The sequence below is a fragment of the Vigna unguiculata genome, chromosome 7 (assembly GCF_037176805.1).
Source record: "Vigna unguiculata cultivar grain cowpea cultivar isolate G323 ecotype 2 chromosome 7, ASM3717680v1, whole genome shotgun sequence".
NCBI classification, from domain to species: Eukaryota; Viridiplantae; Streptophyta; class Magnoliopsida; order Fabales; family Fabaceae; genus Vigna; species Vigna unguiculata.
The window spans coordinates 2050330-2070643 of record NC_140798.1 but is presented as its reverse complement, the minus strand read 5'-3'; the positions used below and the strand labels follow the sequence as shown (position 1 = coordinate 2070643).

General features: G+C 31.4%; 2 protein-coding genes and 1 pseudogene across 2 annotated transcripts; 1 reads left to right on the top strand and 2 right to left on the bottom strand.

Annotated features, from left to right (window-relative positions):
• Positions 1–3047: 3047 nt before the first annotated feature.
• Positions 3048–4642, bottom strand: LOC114192518 (uncharacterized). Its single transcript, XM_085675522.1, has 3 exons — positions 4479–4642; positions 3502–4388; positions 3048–3409 (listed from the first exon to the last, which is right to left on the bottom strand). The coding sequence occupies exons 1-3, from the start codon at positions 4640–4642 to the stop codon at positions 3048–3050; spliced, it is 1413 nt and encodes a 470-aa protein (XP_085531648.1).
• Positions 4643–5627: 985 nt separating this feature from the next.
• On the top strand, positions 5628–7313 carry LOC146884524 (serine/threonine-protein phosphatase 7 long form homolog). Its single transcript, XM_085675520.1, has 2 exons — positions 5628–6548; positions 6636–7313. The coding sequence occupies exons 1-2, from the start codon at positions 5628–5630 to the stop codon at positions 7068–7070; spliced, it is 1356 nt and encodes a 451-aa protein (XP_085531646.1). The 3' UTR covers positions 7071–7313.
• A 3989-nt stretch (positions 7314–11302) lies between these two features.
• Positions 11303–12015, bottom strand: LOC114192164 (dirigent protein 22 pseudogene; annotated as a pseudogene).
• Positions 12016–20314: the final 8299 nt, after the last annotated feature.

Below are 20314 nucleotides of genomic sequence, written 5' to 3'. Positions count from 1 at the left end.
TTTTGAGAGAACAGATGAAACAAAAAATTATATAATTTGAAATTCAATTTATTAGTATAAATTTTTAAAAATATTTATAATAAATAATAATAATAATATTGTAAAATTCTAAACTTATCTTTTATTTATCATTCATTTTTCTAAATCATTATAACAAAAACAAAATAAATTTTAAATTATATTATAAAATATATCTTTAAATAATTTTTTTTAATAATTAAACTCTTAATTGATATTTTAATGTCTTTCAAAATTCGACTCTCTAAAGATATTTTTTTTATTTTTTTATTTTTTCTTTTCTAAAAATGATAAATAAAAAAAGTACAATTATTTTTTTATTTTTTTTATTTTTAATTTTTTATGTTTTTTTCCTTTTTTTCAATTCAAATTTTATTTATATGATTAAGATTAAAATATTACTCGTAAGATTATAGAGAATGCTATAAATGATAAATATCTTTTATAAATAGATCTTTTATTGTTTTATTGTTAAAAATATTTAATATAATTAAAAATTAGTTAAAATTAGTTTATTTTATAAAATCTATTGTCTTTTTGAAAAGTGAATTTTTTTCCTTGTCTAACTTTTCTACTTGTTTGTTTTAAAATTGAAATATATCGAATGATTTATGATGATGAGGAATATCTTTTTATCCAATCAATAAGTTAAACAGAGTAAGTGTCTCTTATTTTTTTAGAGTCTTTTGGTTCTTGAGTTGCATGTATAGTCATTGGAGTTTGAATGTATGATTTAAGGGTTTTATATCAATCTTTGTTTAATTGGGATTATTAAAAAATTATCAAAACATTGATCTAATGTTTTTTTTTTGCAAATATTTTCTTTGTGACTATGGGTGCTTAGATGCAAATAAGACTTCGTGTTATGCTCATAGTTAGGTAAGGAAAGTTAGATATTTAAATTGATTGGATAGTGGTTGAATTGGATGTAAATGTGATTTTTCTTGTTTTATAATAGTGATTTAGTGAAAAGGAAAATTTGATGATTTAGGTTAAGTTGATTAGAGCTTTGGGATTGGATGGGAATTTTGTTTCAAAGATAGGTAAATATGGCTCAATTGATTTCAATTAGTATATTTTGAACTTGTATAACTTGTTTTGACTCGTAAGAGAGTTATGGATTATGCAAACACATTGGGTGAGTGTCTCACTCGTTGAGCAATAACATAATTCGCAAAGTTACTGAAGTAGAAGAATACCACTTGTTCGGTAGTAACTCTAAGTGAGGATTGGTTTTGTGAAAGTCAAAGAGGCATGGGCACATCATTTGTTTGGGCAAATTTGTGAAAATTGCTTCGAATGATTATGTTCATTAAGCGAGTGAAACTCTCGGCTTGGCGACATTTTAAGTATTTTCTTCCAATGCTAATTATTGGGTGAGTCTTTTGTAGCTCAACAAGAAAGTATTTCTTTTAAATGAAATGTTTTATGAAGTTATGAGAAATGTTGTTTTGAAATGTTTTGTGCTGTGATTATATATACATTGAAGAGAAAAAAATATAAGGTATGAGAAGTATGGAATGAGAATGTTTAAATATGAGAAGTATTTCATTCTTGTGTAGTAGGATGTATTGGATAAGGATCTAGTTGGAAATTATCCAAACTTTTTTAAGTACTGTAACTCACATAGATAAAAGTATTTAGATAATGAGAGGTAAATAATTTAAGAAATATTATAATACATAAAGTATACTTATGTAGTTATTACACATAATACTAATTATAAAATGCTTAAATTAACAGAATAGTTTTACTCATTCGAGTGTTACATTATGATATAAAGATTATATTGTATTTACATAGATATGGATATATATAAAGATCGCTAAGCTTTTAAACAAAAATGATAATAAAGAGATACTGAATCGTAATACGAGAATACGATCTCATATCGTTCACGCTACCTCATTCTTATTTCATATACTCATTTCTTGGTTTTTTTCTATTGTAGGCAAATGGGATGGGTTTATTACGTATATGGACAAATTTTTTAAAAATTACGGAAGTAGGCAAAACATTTTGGGGGGGCACGTTTTCGTAAGAAGAAATCGTGTAGCCCCCAAACGTTTTTGTGGGTCAGCGTGGTCAGAGGGGAAATCGTGTGGGGGGTGGACGAGATTTAAAGAAAATCGTGTGGGGGCAGAACGACATTGAAAGGAAATCGTTGGGGGGGAGGACGTTTTCAGATGAGTAATCGATTACCCCATACTGTAATCGATTACTGCATGTGTTGCAGTTTTCTGGGTGTAATGTAATCGATTACAGACGAAGTGTAATCGATTACATGGTTAATGCAGTGAAGTGTAATCGATTACAATGGTATTGTAATCGATTACATTGCAAATTTTGAAAAACAAAGTTGTTAAATTTGAATTGGATACATAGGCGAGCATAATAATTTGTTCTCATTTGATAAAGTTTTGTTGGTCCATAAAAGAATAAAGTATTTGAACTTGTAGTTGATGAAGGCATAAGAAATATTAATGTTCATAGAAAATTGTCTTAGTTTTGACATTGTAGAAAGAAGAAAAAAACATTGAAAATTAAATTAACTGAAATAAATAATGTACAACTTATTGACGAAATGGACATTGTCCCCTATGATGACCCTCAGTGCGACAATAAGAGCATTTTTTTGGCTTATCCGTAACGGGTTGATCCATTTCGTTATGGATCCTAGTCCTTGGAGGTCGTCCGGAAGCCTTACGCCTAGTTTGGGGGTCTGGATTGAAATTAGGACCTGTATATGTTGACCAATAGTCCTCATTTCGCAGGGGGTGGAATTGGACTTGATAAGCCTTATTTATGTTATTAAGGGTGTAAACTGGATCGATAAAATTTGAAAGTGGCATGTGACCAAAAGAACAAACAGCTATGACGTGCTGACAGGGTAATCGACTAGCTTGGAAGTGACCACAATCACACCACCAATCGTTTAATCTGACAGTGAATGAGATTGGTTTTGGCCGATAGTGATGGGGGCTCGATATCTCTTGCACCTCGAATTCTGAATTATCTCGATCGTAACGTTAAACATGACAATATGCAGATTTCTGTTGATTTTGTTGGAGCAAGGTTGTGACATCTTCTGGATATTGATGTCCAGCTCTTAACATAGAGTCTGCCTTTAAGCCGCGTTCAACAAACCAGGCATTTATGTTTTGAAATGTAATTTTCAAAAGTGCACAGATAGGTAATGAGCGAGCCCCCTTTAGCACAGAGTTCATGCACTCCGCCAAGTTTGTTGTCATGTGCGTGTACCTGCGCCCCCCATCATAAGCCTGAGACCACTTATGTAAGGGGATTTTATCAATCCAAGCTACTGCTTGTGGGTATTGGGACCTCATAGCTGAAAGTTTTGCTTGCACGATAGGTTGTTTGACTTCATAAGCTGTGAAAAAGAAATATAAAATGAAATGAAAAAGTATTATGTATGGGAAATATTTTGTGCATCTGGAATTTAAAGTTAGGAAAACGTCTTACCCAAGTTAATGAATTGTTTCTTGAGATCGGCATTTTTGAAGCGATTGTTGAAGTTGGAACCCAGATGACGTATGCAGTAGACAGAGTGAAGATTGTCTGATTCCCAGTCAACTTCTTCCGATCGTAGGGCTGACAAAATTCCCTTGCCTCTATCAGTAATTAGGCAGAGATTTGGCAGAGGAGTTACATGCTCTCGCAGTAGTTGAAAAAACCAAATCAATGCCTCCTTTGTCTCACCTTCTACTATTACAAATGCCAAAGGAAATATGTTTCTATTTCCATCCTGAGCAATTGCAGTAAGCAAGGTGGCATGATATCTGCCTGTTAAAAAAGTTCCATCCACTTGAACAACAGGTTTACAATACTTAAAACCTTCAATGCAAGGTCCAAATGCCCAGAAGCAACGTTCCATAATGTATGTGGAACTTCCATCCTCAGCATCAATATTAACTGGAGGACCGGAAAGTTGAAAAATTGTCCCAGGATTGGTTTGCTGGGCAGCTAGTAACCATCTGGGAACTTCATTATAAGATTGGTCCCAATCACCATACTCCATTGTTATTGCTTTCTCCTTCGCAGTCCATGCTCTAATATATGTGACTGTGTATCCGTAACGACTTTTGATTTCAGCGACCAAGCTTTTGATGCGAATGCTTGGATTTGTGCGGACCAAATGAAAAACAATTGAAGCAATTTGGGTGGAATCTAGGTTGCAGTGATCTTGTGACATTAATGTAGGGAAACACGTATGTGTACCATCAATGGACTTGATTTCCCAATGATGTCGGATTTTGCTATAACTGGCCCTCAGACGCCATTGACATCCATTGTTGTAATGGATGCATCGTGCAACATAAAGATGCGGTTTTGATTCTACCACATTGAAGCTGTATCCATTAGTGATGTGATAATGTTTGATGGCAGACACCGTTGCTTCTTTAGAATCGAATTGCATGGCTTCTTGTAGTTGGACTTACACATAGGGATTGTAATCCATAGGAGGAATTGGGACAATTTCTTGATTGTCTGCATTGTCTTCCTCAAAATCATCGGAAGTAAAGTCTTCGACAATGTCTGGAATGATAGGTTCGTCATCAATTGGATTAGACGAAGAAGATCCTCCATAATTCCAGGAACTCATTCTGAACAGGTTGGTATGGAAGGTTACACCGGAATTTTTTAGATCCAAAAATAGATCAGAAAATTGCAGATGTGAAGGTTGTATGCAGAGAACTTGTGATAAGAGAAACAATGGTAGTGTGGTTGAATATATACGCGTTTTAGTAACTACAATGAATTGGAGTGGGTTGGTGTGCAAAAGAAGGGGTCGGGGGGTGTGAAAAGTAAAAAATATTAATTTTTGAAGAAAACATGCACCCCCCACACGTTTTCTACTAGAAAACGTGCCCCCCCCCCCACACGTTTTCTACTAAAAAACGTGTCCCCCCCCCACACGTTTTCTAATTTAAAATCGTGCCCCCCCAATACGTTTTCTATTCAGAGAACGTGCACCCCCAGCACGTTTTGTTCTTACATTTTTTGGATTCTGCGTGATTCCTGGACTGCACCTGCCATCATACTATTACAAATTCACGCTTCTGTGGTAAAATTAAATCAATCACGCTTCTGCAGATTACTATTGAAAAGAATGCATCCTTTTTTGATAGTATTCACAATAATGGTTTGATTGGAAATGTCTCTGCCACCTGCAAATATAAGAAATAATATGAGATTCTCTGAAAAAGTGATTATTATTGAAGAGAAGGTTTGAGTGGCAAACATAGGGAGCCATGTGGTGGTGTGCATGGAGGTATAGGAAAATAGTGTCCTATTTTTTAGACATGTGGTGGAGTACGTGAGAGAGAGAAAAAAGAGAAGTAAGGCATGTGAGTGAATAGTGTTGTGAAGTAGTTTAAGTATCCATATGAGGTGCAACATTCACATCACTGAATACTTCATTGGCTTCCCGTAGTTGTTGGATTTGCAGCATAGAAAAATTTATTTGTCCTCCGTTAACCTAACAGGTTTGGAAAATTTTATGATAATTTGTTTTTTGTTTGTTTTGTTAGTGATTGAGTTGAAATGATATTCTGTTAATATTTTCATAAACTTTGATGTAGTTTATTATGGCTCAGAACAACAACCTCCCAGCAAACTTGTCCGTGTTGCGTCATCAAGACGATCACATCACCAACCACATTTGGGAAGGAAACGAGAGGGTCCTCCGACCACGACGCCATTCTATCTGGATACTAAAACATACTGATCTTATTGACCCTAGGGTTAGAATGGTAATTGATGCAGTTGGTTTTGGTCACGTTCTCAAAGTGAGTAATATGGAAATTAACCACCTAATGGTAACAGCATTATGTGAAAGGTGGAGGACTGAAACTCACACCTTCCACATGCCACTCGGAGAAACAAATGTTACCCTGGAAGATGTTTCACTACAACTGGGGATGCCAATTGATGATGAACCTGTCACCGGTGGAACTTCAGGAAACCTACTACAACTGTGTCAAGATTTATTAGGGGATATTCCTCCCGAAAATATGTTTACAGGGAACCAAATAAAGCTATCATGGCTGAATAGCAGATTCCGAGAATTACCGGATGACGCAACACTGGCTACAGTTGGACAGTATGCACGAGCACACATCCTCATTTTGATTGACAGCATGTTGATGCCGGATACATCAGTCAGTCTCGTGCATTTTATGTTCTTGCCATTGTTAGCAGATATGGAGCATATTTCAAAATTTAGTTGGGGTTCCGCAGTATTGGCATGCCTCTATCGTGCACTGGATCACAGCACAAAATTCCATCAAGACAACATTGGTGGATGCATGTTATTGCTCCAGTGTTGGGCATGGGAGAGATTTACATGCATCTCTCCAGAAATACAAGCAGTCACGGAGGACGAGATTGTGGCTAGGCTCGCGTTTCCCTTAAGTGTCAGATGGTGTCGGCAAACACGTTCTGTGTTCCATGACCAAACAACTGTGGTTGGCTTCCGGAAAAAATTTGATCAAATTCAACCAAAGCAGGTTTATTATCAATCCATGATTTAGTATTATGTTCCTTGAAATTCCCTTAGTTTTATCTTTTCAAATTGTTAACACTAATTTTTGCAGTTTTTATGGACACCATATCGACAGCCACATGTTAATCGCATGATAATAATAAATGTTTCTCCAATTAGTCGGGCATTGGTTCCTCTTATTTGTTTTGCGACGGTTGAATTTCACCAAGTTGACCGGGTAGTTAGACAGTTTGGTTGGCGACAAAACATTCCATCCGACCCGATGAACCTGGATGAGGTTCACCGAATTGATCTCCGAGGAAGGGGGGAAATTAATTGGAGGCAATATCATCATCGCTTTATCATGCTCTGGAATAATCGCCATAATTCCATTGTTCAGGGCGAACCTTTCACCAAAAGCGGCCATCTGCGTGATAACTCCCCCTACATGCAATGGTACATAAATCATACCATCCGGTATATCACGGCTAATGCGCAATCATCCGATGATGAAGTGAGAATCAATTTATCATTCCCTGCATGTTAATTAAAGTTTTGATTATAATTGATTTGAAATAATAAAATTGATTTTTTTAATTTGTATTAGTATGACATGCCGGAGCAATATCAGAATCCGCCTTCACATCAGCAGTTTCGTCCGGATACACCTTTTTCCGGCCTCCTTCAGTCACAAAATGTATCTGCTGGATTTGGGAATTGGGATCACAGAATGCATCCTCCATCGTCATCTCAACAGGTTCCCAGTTCGTATGGTTTTTTTCCAGCACCTTCAAACTTTGGATCAGGTCCAGCGCAATGTTATGGTGGTTCAGGTGGCCCACACATTTCCAGCTATGGGGGTGTTCCATCACAAATGTTTGGGACATCAGCACTAACTCCACCATCTGCATACCGAGGTACCTCATCTTCACAACCATACTACAGACCTGAAATTCCATTTAATGTGTCAGAAGGAGGTTCTGAATCTGTGGAAGTGGAAGATACTGATGACGAAAGTGAGTCACCCCCTCCTCCCCCACAACCTGAGAGACGACCTCGACGACCGACACGAAGGCCACCATGTGGCACAGGCAGCCACCGTTGAATAATGTTGTTGTGAAATAAACTTATAACATTATGGGACAATATTGTACTTTGTATGTGTATTATTTCAATATGACAATTCCATACATACGTAATGAATTCAACCTTTATCATTTTGTCTTTCTTCATTCACTCAATAATTGTGGAACTACTATGCTTATAAAAACCACATCCCCACACTACATCAAATGCAAAGTTTCAACTTCTCAACCACATCTCCTTCCTCTTTTTCTTTGTTAATACAAAACCCAAAGATGGAACAATTTTCCCCTGAAATGTTTGGCATAACAGAGTCACAGGATTTCTCCAATTCATACATAGCTGCCTTATACACAAACGGTGAAATCAAACTCTGTGACGATGGGGTGAAGTTCATATGTCAGACTCCAGAGATTGTTCGCATTCCATACAACTGCACATACAACATGCTGAAGCAAAGAGTTTGTGCAGCCATTCCAAGCCAGTCACACACAACCATTAACAACCTATACTTCAGACGACCCACAATGACTTCTGAAGGAAATGTTGTCTATGACGCATTTGAAATAAAGACAGATGAACATGTTTTTCAAATGTTGGAATGTAAGTCTTCTTTCCCTTTGAACACCATGATTGAATTGTACGTGACCTTCACAAGATCACCTGAAGAAATACTTCCTCTATTAACTACAAACACCCCATCATCATCATCCTCAAACACTCTCCCAACTTCACCAACTATTATTTATTTTGGTGGACCTTTAAGGGGTGCTACTATCATAGAGAGTCGATTAGGTTTTGGTCTTCAGTTTCGTTCCGATTCCACGAAAACATTCTCCATCACACATAATTGCACCTACAATGAATTATTACAAACCGTAACTCAATTAGTGGAGTGTGGTGACCGTAGAGTTGTGAAGCAAATTGACTATCGTCGCCCTTCAACAATACGCAATAGGCGACTATATCATGACACCGCGGAAATCAAATGTGACTTTGATGTTTCACAAATGATCAGTCGTTGGACACACGTACAAAGTCTAGACCAATCTGTCAAAAAACCGCGCATCTCTTCCTATATCGAGCTTTTCATCCAAACTAGAGACATCAGACCACCAACACCTTCCGAAGAATACCAAGATATCAATTCTGGATGGTTTGTGGATCACCGCGGAAGAAGAAGATACAGATGGTTACCGTAAATTGTTTTTTTTTTTTTTTTGCTTTCCATTTGAAGTTATGTGCAACTTATTTCTCATTTTATTTCTCTTTAATTAATGGAATATGTTAAAGTTTCTTATCAATGGAGTAAGAAGGCTTAAAAAATAAATTCTTATCATGAAAGTGTGTGGTAATCGATTACCATGAAAGTGTAATCGATTACAATGACCAAAATTTGGACTTGTAATACCACGGTAATCGATTACCAAAACCCAAATTTGTTCAATGTAATCGATTACCACCGTCTGTAATCGATTACACAAGCAACAGGACAACCTGGAACACAAACAATACCTTCGTAATCGATTACAACCCCCCTCGTAATCGATTAACAGGAGAATTTGCCAAAATTTATTTCTACATTAGTAATCGATTACACAAACACTATAATCGATTACCACTCTACCACGAACCACTGCAACTGATTCTTTTTCTTCGTAATCGATTACAAAACCCTGTAATCGATTACACAACTTTCAGGAGCTCCTGGAATGTTATTTTTAACGTCGTAATCGATTACACAAACCCTGTAATCGATTACGACTCGTCTTCCACTATAAAAACAACATTTTCTCTCTCCGCCGCTGCAGCAAACAAACCCCACCCGCGCCTCCATTCTCTCCTCCGTCAATTCATCACTCTGTCTTCATATCTTCACCAAATCACATCCCGTTTGTTGCAATCTTTCTCATTTTCAATTCTCTACAAAACCCACCGATTCAAATCTTCAAAAACACCCTCAAATGGCAGAATCATCAAGGAAACGCAAGACTCAAGTTGGTGCTCGCCGCCGCCGTGGTCCCGCCATCAACGAACCTGAAGAAATAATCGAACCTTCACAACCACAGAGACTCTTCTCTTCCGTAGCACATGAAAAAGGCATTAAAAGACCATGCCCCTTTACCATATGCTAATCATATTACTGACATTTTTATTAAGTTTAATGTTCCTATAGATGATGAACCATTTGAGGAGATTAATTGGAGAACAGGTCCAATTGGTGCTGAAGTGATTCATTCCTTTGGTTTTGTAAAAAACCAAAATGGTGAATGGATTCATAAACGTGATATGCAGAATGCACCTATTCATGATGACCGAACACCATCTCCACCGCCTCAGCCTACCCAGGATGCATCTGCTGCTATGCTTAATGATATTATCCATGAAATCCGCGATCTCTGGGCTTTTGTTGGTTCAAGATTTGACAGTATAGATGCTCGGGTTGGACAACTTGAGGAAGACATGGCTTATGTGCGGCGCCAATTTCCTCCATCTTAGATGCATTTCAAATGTTTATTTTCATTCAAAAACTTTGTATTTCTTTAATGCACTTTGACATTGATATTATTATGTTAGTACTTTAATTGATAGTCATTTATTTTTTCACTACTATCACTATTTTTTTATCTCATATTCGATTACATTATACATCATTGTTTTCCTATCGAGTGAAATGTTTTTTTTCTCAAAAAATTTCGCTTGTAATCGATTACACAACGTGCGTAATCGATTACACAATACCCAGAAAACTACAACACATTCAGTAATCGATTACAAACAACGGTAATCGATTACTGATTAAAAAACGTTATACCCCTGCACGATTACAACATGCAGTAATCGATTACAACAAACTGTAATCGATTACGCCCCCAAAAACGTTCACCCCCCACACGATTTTCCCTCTGACCACGCTGACCCACAAAAACGTTTGGGGGCTACACGATTTCTTCTTACGAAAACGTGCCCCCCAAAACGTTTTGCCTACTTCCGTAATTTTTAAAAAATTTGTCCATATACGTAATAAACTCATCCCATTTGCCTACAATAGAAAAAAAAAACCTCATTTCTTATATAACTTGCAGGTTGAGTTGAGCCTAATTAAGTGTCACTATAACTATTTTTGTTGTAAACATGATCATTAATATTAATATTTTTGCATTATCATAATTTTTAAATATTTGATGTACTTCGACCGGTTAAATGCAAAACTATTATTTAAGTAAGATTATTCAAAGCAACCAGTAATAAAAAAAATATCAAAAAGTAGAATTTAGTCAAAACAACTTCGATCCCCATTTGATTTAGAACATATATTATTGTAAGTTACCCCACCACAGTTAGAAGAACAAAACCTAATCAAGAACCCGTGACATGCGTGAATTTCCGATAATACACATCTAAATTTTATTTAGATGTGTAAATTTAATATTTTTTTTTTATAAAAATATTAATTTGGTCTTAATTTTTAAAAAGATGTTTTATTCAAATTATTTTAAATAAAAATTATTAATAATAATATTGATATTTAAAATAATTTACAAAATTAAATATTAATATTTATATTAAATTTTAGTAATAAAAATCATCGATATAATTAATGCGTTAATAATTTTTGTCTAATATAAATGGTTAGGACATTTTTTAAAAATTTAAAACTCGATTGACGACTTCTTACAAACAGTTACCAAAATATTCTTGAAAACAGTTACCAAAATATCATATTCAAACAACAAAACAAAAGTGGTATCATCTACCGATTAATATTATTTTTTTTGTTGAAACAAAACCCTTCAATAATGTAAAACATAAACGTCATACTCCACAACAGCTTCCAACGTACCGAAAGAATGCGTCTTGGCCTGCGCATACCCGCGGGCAAACCGGAACAGCCCGCTGCCGCCCACCACCGGCATCTCTCTCACGGCGGATTCCACCGTGTTCCGCCCCAACACGGCCAGGCTGCTCCCGTTGTACTTCCCCTGCGTGAATGCGAAGTTCATGGCCATCAGAAACCCCAGTTCGGTTGTCGACGCCGACGCGTAGATCCCCTGCGCCCTCCCGACCACCGTGGACTCAGCGTCCGGGAGCTCAGTTAGCGGGTCGTCCATCATCATCACCGCGCCGAACAACGTCGACGACTTGTCCGTGGTGGGTGCCGCCGCGACCCGCACCGCGGTCTGGTTGCTGCCGCCGACAATGTCGTGGAAGAAGAAGTGGAGGTGGCTGAGCTTCTGCGGCTGGTGGAGGCCTAAGGAGGAAGGGGAAATGCTTTGCACGAAACGGTGCGTTTTAGCGGCGGTGACGGAGGAGAAAAAGAAGAAAAAGAGGAGGGAAGTGGTAACGAATGGAATCACCATTGTTCTGTGAGAGTTGTTTTGACGAAGAAAACTCTGAAGAGAGGAATGAATAAGCACTTCTTATATATGGAAATAATTATCATTATTATAATAAAATAAAGTAAAGTATCTTCAATATTATACATTAATGAATAAGAAAATGATATTTTGATAATTTTTGATAATTTTATGTTAGAACGATAACATTTTTCTGAGTTGATTTAGAATTTAAAGAAATAAGAAAAATGAAAAAAAAATTACTTAAAAGATGTTATTGTATATGTTGAGTTATATATATTCTTTTCATATATGAATTATCATTATAATAGAAATTATGGTATATATATATATATATATATATATATGACATTAGTCTTACGTATATAAAGTATTTGATATTACTTTTATACAAAAAATTTAAGGTAATGGTGTTATGAGTCTTTCAATAATGAATCTTCAGTATGTAATTATTTCATATATTATGATTATAATTATTCAGAATTATGACTTCATTTAGTTATATGACATTAGTTTTACACATATAAAATATTTGATACTACTTTTACACCAAAATTTTAAAACTATGGGATTGTAGATCTTTATTCTTATATAGTATTTAACTTTATCTGTTACATCCAACGTGAACTTTTAACTCATATTTTGACTATTTCCAATAATATATGATAAAGAAAAGTTATTATTCAGAATTGTAGACATGCCCTTTCATTATCTAGAGTAAATAAATCTAGTTGAAATATTGAAATTACTTGTTATTATTTCATTCCTTGATTTGGCTTAGGGCTAAGTAGATCACCACACCAACACTCTTGATTTTGAATTTATCTACGACTATTTTTTAAATTATTCTTAAAGTGTTAGTTTAAGAATATTTAGTAACTTCTATTGAGCATGCTTAACTTTTTAATCATGAAATAATTTCTTTAATACTTCTTTCTTGTTCCACGTTTTATTATTTTTTTATTGAAAAGGTTACCTCGCACTTCAAGTCATTCATTACAAAAAAAAAAAAATACTAAATCTCTGTACCAAAAGATTAAAAAACACAAAGTCTTATTTACAAATAGTGACCAAGAAGAGTGGATAATAATTATAAGTAAACAACAAATAAAGTGTGCAGCATTTTATCAACTTTATCAATTAACTTGTTATTAAATGGACTCTTGTATCAATTAAACAATTTAAATTTGTTCTTTTCTTCAACCCAAGTGCGTTTGTCTTTAATCAATCTATATAATCAAAACAATTATAAAAATATAAAAACTAAGAATCAATCAATAAAGTGAACCAAACCACTACCATTATTTAAGGAAGGTATAATGGCACACTATCACCATATTATATTATATTATATATATATATATATATATATATATATATATATATATATATATTTCATGCAAAATACACTGGAAAAAAAAACGTATCATCAAATGATGGATGAAAGTAAATGGTGTAAATGACTCTAATATAATTGAAGTGCCCCAAGTATTTACTTAAATTTTGTGTTAATAGTTCAAATTTCATATACATTGTTAGTTAATATAATCTTAAAGTTTAATTTATATAAGGTTAAATATGTTTTTGGTCTTTCAAGTTTCAGTGAAATTTTGAATTAGTTTCTCTTCAAAACTTTTGATTAATTTAGTCTTTTATCTTAAAAAATGTATGAATTTAGTCATTTTAACCAAATTTTGTTGAATTTATCTGACCTTAAGTATATTTCATGGTAGTATTTGAACTTTTTACACTATTTCACACATTTTTGCTTAAATGTTAACTCAAATATTATCATAAAATGCGTTTAAAATATCAAATAAACTTAACAAAATTTGGTAATAAGAACTAAATTCATGCATTTCTAAAGATGGAAGACTAATTTAGTATAAAATTTCGAAGATGGACTAATTTCAAAATCCACTAAAACTTGGATTAAAAACATATTTAATCCATTTAGATATTATTTATTTTTACAAAATTGATTAATAAACCGATGATGATTTTCTAATTATATATGTTTTTTCATTTACTATTTTAAGTCGACGTAGGATTTAATATCTACACATTTTTACATCAATATTATTGAACTTGATGTGGACTTGGTGTGTAATTAATGTGGCAAAGTGCCATTTTTTTTATTCCGTCTAAACATGAGTTGGAATCGTGTATAAATAAACGGAATACTATAAAAGTAAAAATGTATGTTTGCAATACAATATATTTATGGGCTATACGTGAAAAAAATAAATCTTCTATAAATAAAAATAATATATTGTATTTTTCAGATAATAATCGCAATAATATTTTATTACACGTTATAAATAATTAAAAGGATTGATTGTAGAACACATTTTAATTAATGTCATTATTCATTATAATTTTTCAAGCACTTAAAAATATTACATACTAGTTAAGATTATTGTTTCTCCGAATTATTAGTCATTCACTATTAAAAATTCACTTAGTTTTTCAATTTTCAAATTCTTTTATGTTTCATCCTTAAATAAAGGTTTGATTTGTCTTAATTCGTTTAAGTATAATTTCATAATGTTTATTGCTCTATTATTACAAATGAATAAACGATAATATTATAACCATATCAACTTTAATGAAACTTTCAAGTATTATAGATTCAATGTGACAACAATCGTTAATTTTGGAGTAAATTTTATTTTTAGCCTCTTATTCTTTAAAAAAAAACATTTTCGGTCTTTAATATTTTGTTAATTAGTTTTAGTTGCTCAACAATCTATTTTTTACTAGTTTTAGTTCCTTAACAATATTTGTAATGTATTTTAACTTTTCAATATTTTTCTGTCAAAACAAGTATAAAGAGTTAAAAGTTGGATACAAAGTTTGAAAATAAGTTAAAAGTCAACTAAAATAATTTGAGTGTGATCGATGAATGTAAGTGAAGACTTAGAAGTAACAAATTCAAATTCTCTTGAAATCACCATATTAACAGCTCTTCCACCCTCCCTTCCTTTATTTCTAACCACTTGGCCACCTTATATCACTCATGTGAAGTATTGGAAGTATTCAATGAATTTAGATAAATACACTAGAAAAGAACAATGTGTCATATTTGTGAAGTTTTAACAAAACCAAATAGGTAACTTTTGCTAATGAAATATGAATTGAAGGATTCAATTAAGTCTAAAAGTTTGTGGATTATGTTTTTTCTATTAATTTTTTAAAACAACTTTGTCTTTTGACTCAATGTTTAATTGAACTATGATACAATGTTCACCGGTGTTCAAGAAAAAGGTCAATGATAAAAACATAATCATATTTAATCTTTGTCCATATAGGACTCCAAGCCCTTTACGAAAACTAATGAGTATTCCTTCACAATAAAAGTTTTCTATCTTTAAAATTTCTTATATTAATCTTAGTGAAAGAGAGAACACTCAATCTAAATTATATTATATATACGGGGGAGCCACAATAAAGCCAATAGAGGCGGAAGTTGGAAATCACTTTTTTCAAGTTCCACAACAACAACTTCGCTTAGTAACTTGTTCAACTAGTGTATGGTTTGTAGATGCTTATGGTCGATAAAATAAGAAGAGGAGTGTTAACTCTTTGGCAAGTGTATTGAATCGTTACAAGTAATAAATTAGAAGTCCAACTATCATTTTTTCCATGCGTGTGTTTGTCTAATTATGATTACATACTAGTTTAAGTGGTAGAACAACATATTAAACTACGAAATTTTAGAAACTATAAAGTGATTTAGTAAAAGTTTCACCAGGTTGAATTTCACGAATCAAATTAACGCAACAATAACACAATATATCTTTATCTTACTCAAACATTCACATAATAAGCATACTTGACCTAATTCCTTATAATCAAGTTCTAAATCTTTATGTTAAATCACTAATTTCTTATCCATGTAACATAGAATTTGGCATTAAGATAAGATGTCTAAAATGACTAAGAGATTAAGTTTATTCCTATAACCAAGCTCTTGGGTGTTCTATCTATGTCTAAGTTCCAATTCATTTATCACTAATTAAACACTAAAGAATATCATGATATTCCACTATACACATTAATAATCTTGATATAACATATGAATAAATAACGAAAGAGATTATATTACATTGGAAAAGTTACATAAAGTATGAGTTCATTACATTCAGGGGCAGATCATTGATAGGGCAGGGAGGGGCCATGGCCCCCCCAATATTTTTGAATTTTTTTTTAAATTATATGTATATTTTTGAAATTTTTTAAATTCTATATATCTTTTAAATTTTTAAATTTTTAAAAAATTATATGTAGTATATTTTATAAATTAATGACAATTAAATTGTGTGACTTTTTATTTTTGTTATAAAACACAACATTTAATCTTAAAAGTTGGTCATCTAGCTTTTTTTAGTCTCAATTTAGTTCTGATTTTTGAAAAAATTGATGCAATTTAGTTATTTTCATTAAATTTGTTGAAGCAAATGAAAAGATTTTTCATACACTTGGATTATGTTAACTGTACCAACAAAAAAAACATTCTTATTAACCGTTCCAATTTTCAACAAATTGAGACTAAAAAAATATTAGACAACAAACTAGACATTTATGGACAAATAAAGAAAAAAAATTGTTAAACCAAATATTTATTAAGATATTTTTTATTTCTTTCTCATTGTCTTTTTAATTTTTCACAAATTGTATTCATTTCTCATTCTCATATGTTTTCTTTTTTATTTCTGAAGAAAAAATAAATAGTCACAAACTCATTTTTTTTCTGATTTCTCATTTGTTTTCTTTCTTTCTTGAAAAAAAAGGTAACTCTCTATCGTCTTACCTGATAATAAAATATTAGTTTAAGAGTTATTAACATTATTTTTTTATCTTACAAGCCTTTTGCAAATTCATTTTTTATGAATATATAGGATAATTCGTTTTTTATGAATATATAAGATAAAATTTGTATTCTAATATTATTTTGAAAAAAAATATTTATATAGATGGAAAATAAAATAATAGATTTATTTATTTTTAAAAGATTAAAGGGAAGCTATTTGTGAAGATAAAAACAGATACATTCCACTTCATATATTTTAAAACATTATACTAATAATCTAATCTAATGAGAATTATTTTTTGTAACATTATACTAATAATCTAATTTAATGATCAAAAGATTATATTATTTTGGCCCCTCCAAAATTTTTGGTCAAGATCCGCCACTGATTACATCCAACCCCAATGAAATAGGAGTTTAATTACTCCTATTCATCTAAGGCATACAAGTTTGATGAACTTGATGGAATGAATCGAGGAACTTGAAGTCTTTTTTCCCTGTAATTGCCCTTGACCAAATTATGAGTTTCTTAAGAACTCTCTTTTTACGTTTAATTATCAACATATTAACCACTTTCAAAAATTGTCCTCTCGCTGGGCGAGCATAGACTCTCGCCGAGTGAGAGATAACTTTTGTTTCACTTCTAACTTCTTTGTCTCGCTCAGCGAGAAAACATATTCGTTGGGCGAGTATTAGACTTGACCGTTGGGCGAGAGTAATTGAGTGGCTGAGCAAGAAGGTCCTACCAGACAATTCTCAAATATTCTCCAATCTTCCATTTTCCTACACAATAATCCCAAAAAAAAAAACTAAATTATACCTAACTTAAAAGAAAATCTTACATTCTTTTCATAAGATAACACATGAATGAATACAAATATTAGGTTAAAACAAGCATGAATAATATTGACCACACTTATCAAGCTGCAAGCCAACAGGGAAAGAAAAAAGAAAGAAATAAGTGATGACCAATGAGATATTAATAGTGATTCAATCTTTTGATCACCCATTTATTACATCACCTTGTGGTTTCAAACAGAAGCGGACCTATGAAGGGATATAGGGGCCTATGGCCCCCCAAAATTTTTATATCTACATAATTTAATTAATATATAATTTTAAATATCTATTTAAAAATTAATATTTTTAGTATATTTAATATTTTAAAATTATTTATATATTTATATTTAATATATTTATATATTTTTTTCACATTTTCAATTTTACCTTTTTAATATTTTTAAAAATAAAACTAATTATTTTATTAACATTATCTTTCAAGTGATCACTTATTTAATTTAATCATTTTTTTATTTGATTATTTTTATTTGAAACTTAACTATTATAAATGAAAATTAATTATAGTAAAATTATAAAAATTATTTGTATCTATTTTATAATTATAATGATAACAATAATTATAATTTTATTATTTTTTATTATCTTACAAAAAGTAAATACAATGTTTTTACCAATTTATATAAATATTTTGAAATTAATCTTTTAATTTTTATTTTCATTCAAAAATGTGAAGTTAGTTCTCCAATTTTTTTAGTCCCAATTTGATCTCGATTTTTGAAAAAATAATACAATTTGGTTATTTTTTGTTAAATTTTCTGAATCAGATCAAGATTTTTTAATCAAAATTGAAGTTGTGAATAAAGATGATTTGCTTTATTTGTGTAACTGACCTGATCTTAGATTCAGTCATGATAAAAAATCATTGCTCCACTTCAAGAAATTTAACGAAAATAATCAAATTGCATCAATTTTTTAAAAAATCGGACCAAATTGAGGCTAAAAAAAATAGAAGACCAACTTGACATTTTTTAACAAAAAATGGAACAAAAGAGTAATTCAACCAAAATTTTGACACCCTCAAAATATTGGTCGAAGATCCGCCACTAGTTTCAAACTTTTTGGATTGTCAGAGTCACACGTCTTTTATATAGAATTGCATTCACTTTTGGATATGACAACGAGGCGAGACGGAGACGAGTTTCGCTATCTCATACCCATCCTCAGAGAAAAAAATGAATCTCCACCTCCATCCCCAAACCTGACGGGTATAAGTTTTTGTCTCATCCCATCCCCCAGGTAACAGGTATAATCAATTAATTATTTTTTATAAAACAATAAAAAATTATGATAAAGGAAACATAATATTATTAAATATTCAATATTGAAAAGAGTGTTGTTTCTTCAATATAAAAAATTTAGAAATAAATTATATTATATATTATAATTATATACATTTTAAATTAGAATACTAAGTAAAATTTCACGAAAACTTTATTAAATTTGCAAACATTAATCAAACCTAGTTGATAAAATTTAAAAATATTTAAAAAAATATATAAAAGGAAACAAATCAAATTAAAAATTATTTCAAATGTCTATTTACTTTAATTTTTTAAACTTTAATGAAATTTCTTTTTTTTTATATACTAATAAAAGTTATATATTACACCACTTGATCAGAATCGTATAAAGAACAAAGATTAAAATAATAATAATAATAATAAAACTTTAACATAGATCTTTCACCTTTTAAACTTCAATAAATATCGGATGGAGATAAAAAAGGTTCATGAGGATTATATTAAATTATTATATTATAATAAATAAAATTTAATTAAAAAATTATAGTACTAAAATTACACATATGATAATGAGATAGAAAATAAAAATAATTATTAAAAATATCAAAATAGTATTCTACATTATAAAAATAAACAACAAATAAAATATTAAAATAATTATCAAATCTGTCTCTTATAAAAAAAATTGAGAGATCATTAAATGAAATCACACAAAGAAAAATAAATGTATAATTAAGAATATGATAAGATAAAATACCTTAAAGATCTAAAAAACCTTTCCAAATATCAACTTAGTTGATGATTGATATATAACAAAATTCGTTTTACCGAAATAAAAGAGTTCTTCCAATTAAACAAAAATTAATAATAGTAGAATAAAGAAAATAAATGTTTTATATTACCTAATTAATGAAAGTTTTGTACTACGAAACACTTAAATTGATAGTGTTAAACATTCTCATGTGAAAAAGAAAATATACAATAAATAAAAATATTAAAAAAAATAAAAATATTCAAATGTGAGACATAACAAATATTTAATTAATATATATTTGAACGTAATTGCATAAAAGTTGGGATACGACGAAAAATATATTGGAGATAAAAATGAATTTCATGACAAACCAAATAATAAGAAGAAATACAAAAGAGAAAATGTGTGTGTGTGTGTATATATATATATATATATATATATATATATATATATATATATATATGGATATAAGATTACTTAATAGACAATATATATTTTAATAATTTAAACGGGGATGACGATATGGTAGGACGAGTATTATGGCGGGTATGGGGGCGAGGATGAGACATATATGTATATCCTCATCCCATCCTCATACCCAATTGAAAAAATCGGATATTTCCCATATTCATACCTAATCGATGCGTCATATTGTTAAAAAGTTAAGTGAACAATTTAAGA

What these genes read in the sequence shown, in the direction of transcription:
- LOC114192518 (XM_085675522.1), bottom strand. Translation starts at nt 4,642, where the DNA reads ATGAGTTCCTGGAATTATGGAGGATCTTCTTCGTCTAATCCAATTGAT. An exon ending in ATGGATTACAATCCCTATGT is followed by an intron (nt 4,389 to 4,478) that starts GTAAGTCCAACT and finishes TAATGGATACAG; the next exon opens with CTTCAATGTGGTAGAATCAA. An exon ending in GAAACAATTCATTAACTTGG is followed by an intron (nt 3,410 to 3,501) that starts GTAAGACGTTTT and finishes TCTTTTTCACAG; the next exon opens with CTTATGAAGTCAAACAACCT.
- LOC146884524 (XM_085675520.1), top strand. Translation starts at nt 5,628, where the DNA reads ATGGCTCAGAACAACAACCTCCCAGCAAACTTGTCCGTGTTGCGTCAT. An exon ending in ATCAAATTCAACCAAAGCAG is followed by an intron (nt 6,549 to 6,635) that starts GTTTATTATCAA and finishes TAATTTTTGCAG; the next exon opens with TTTTTATGGACACCATATCG.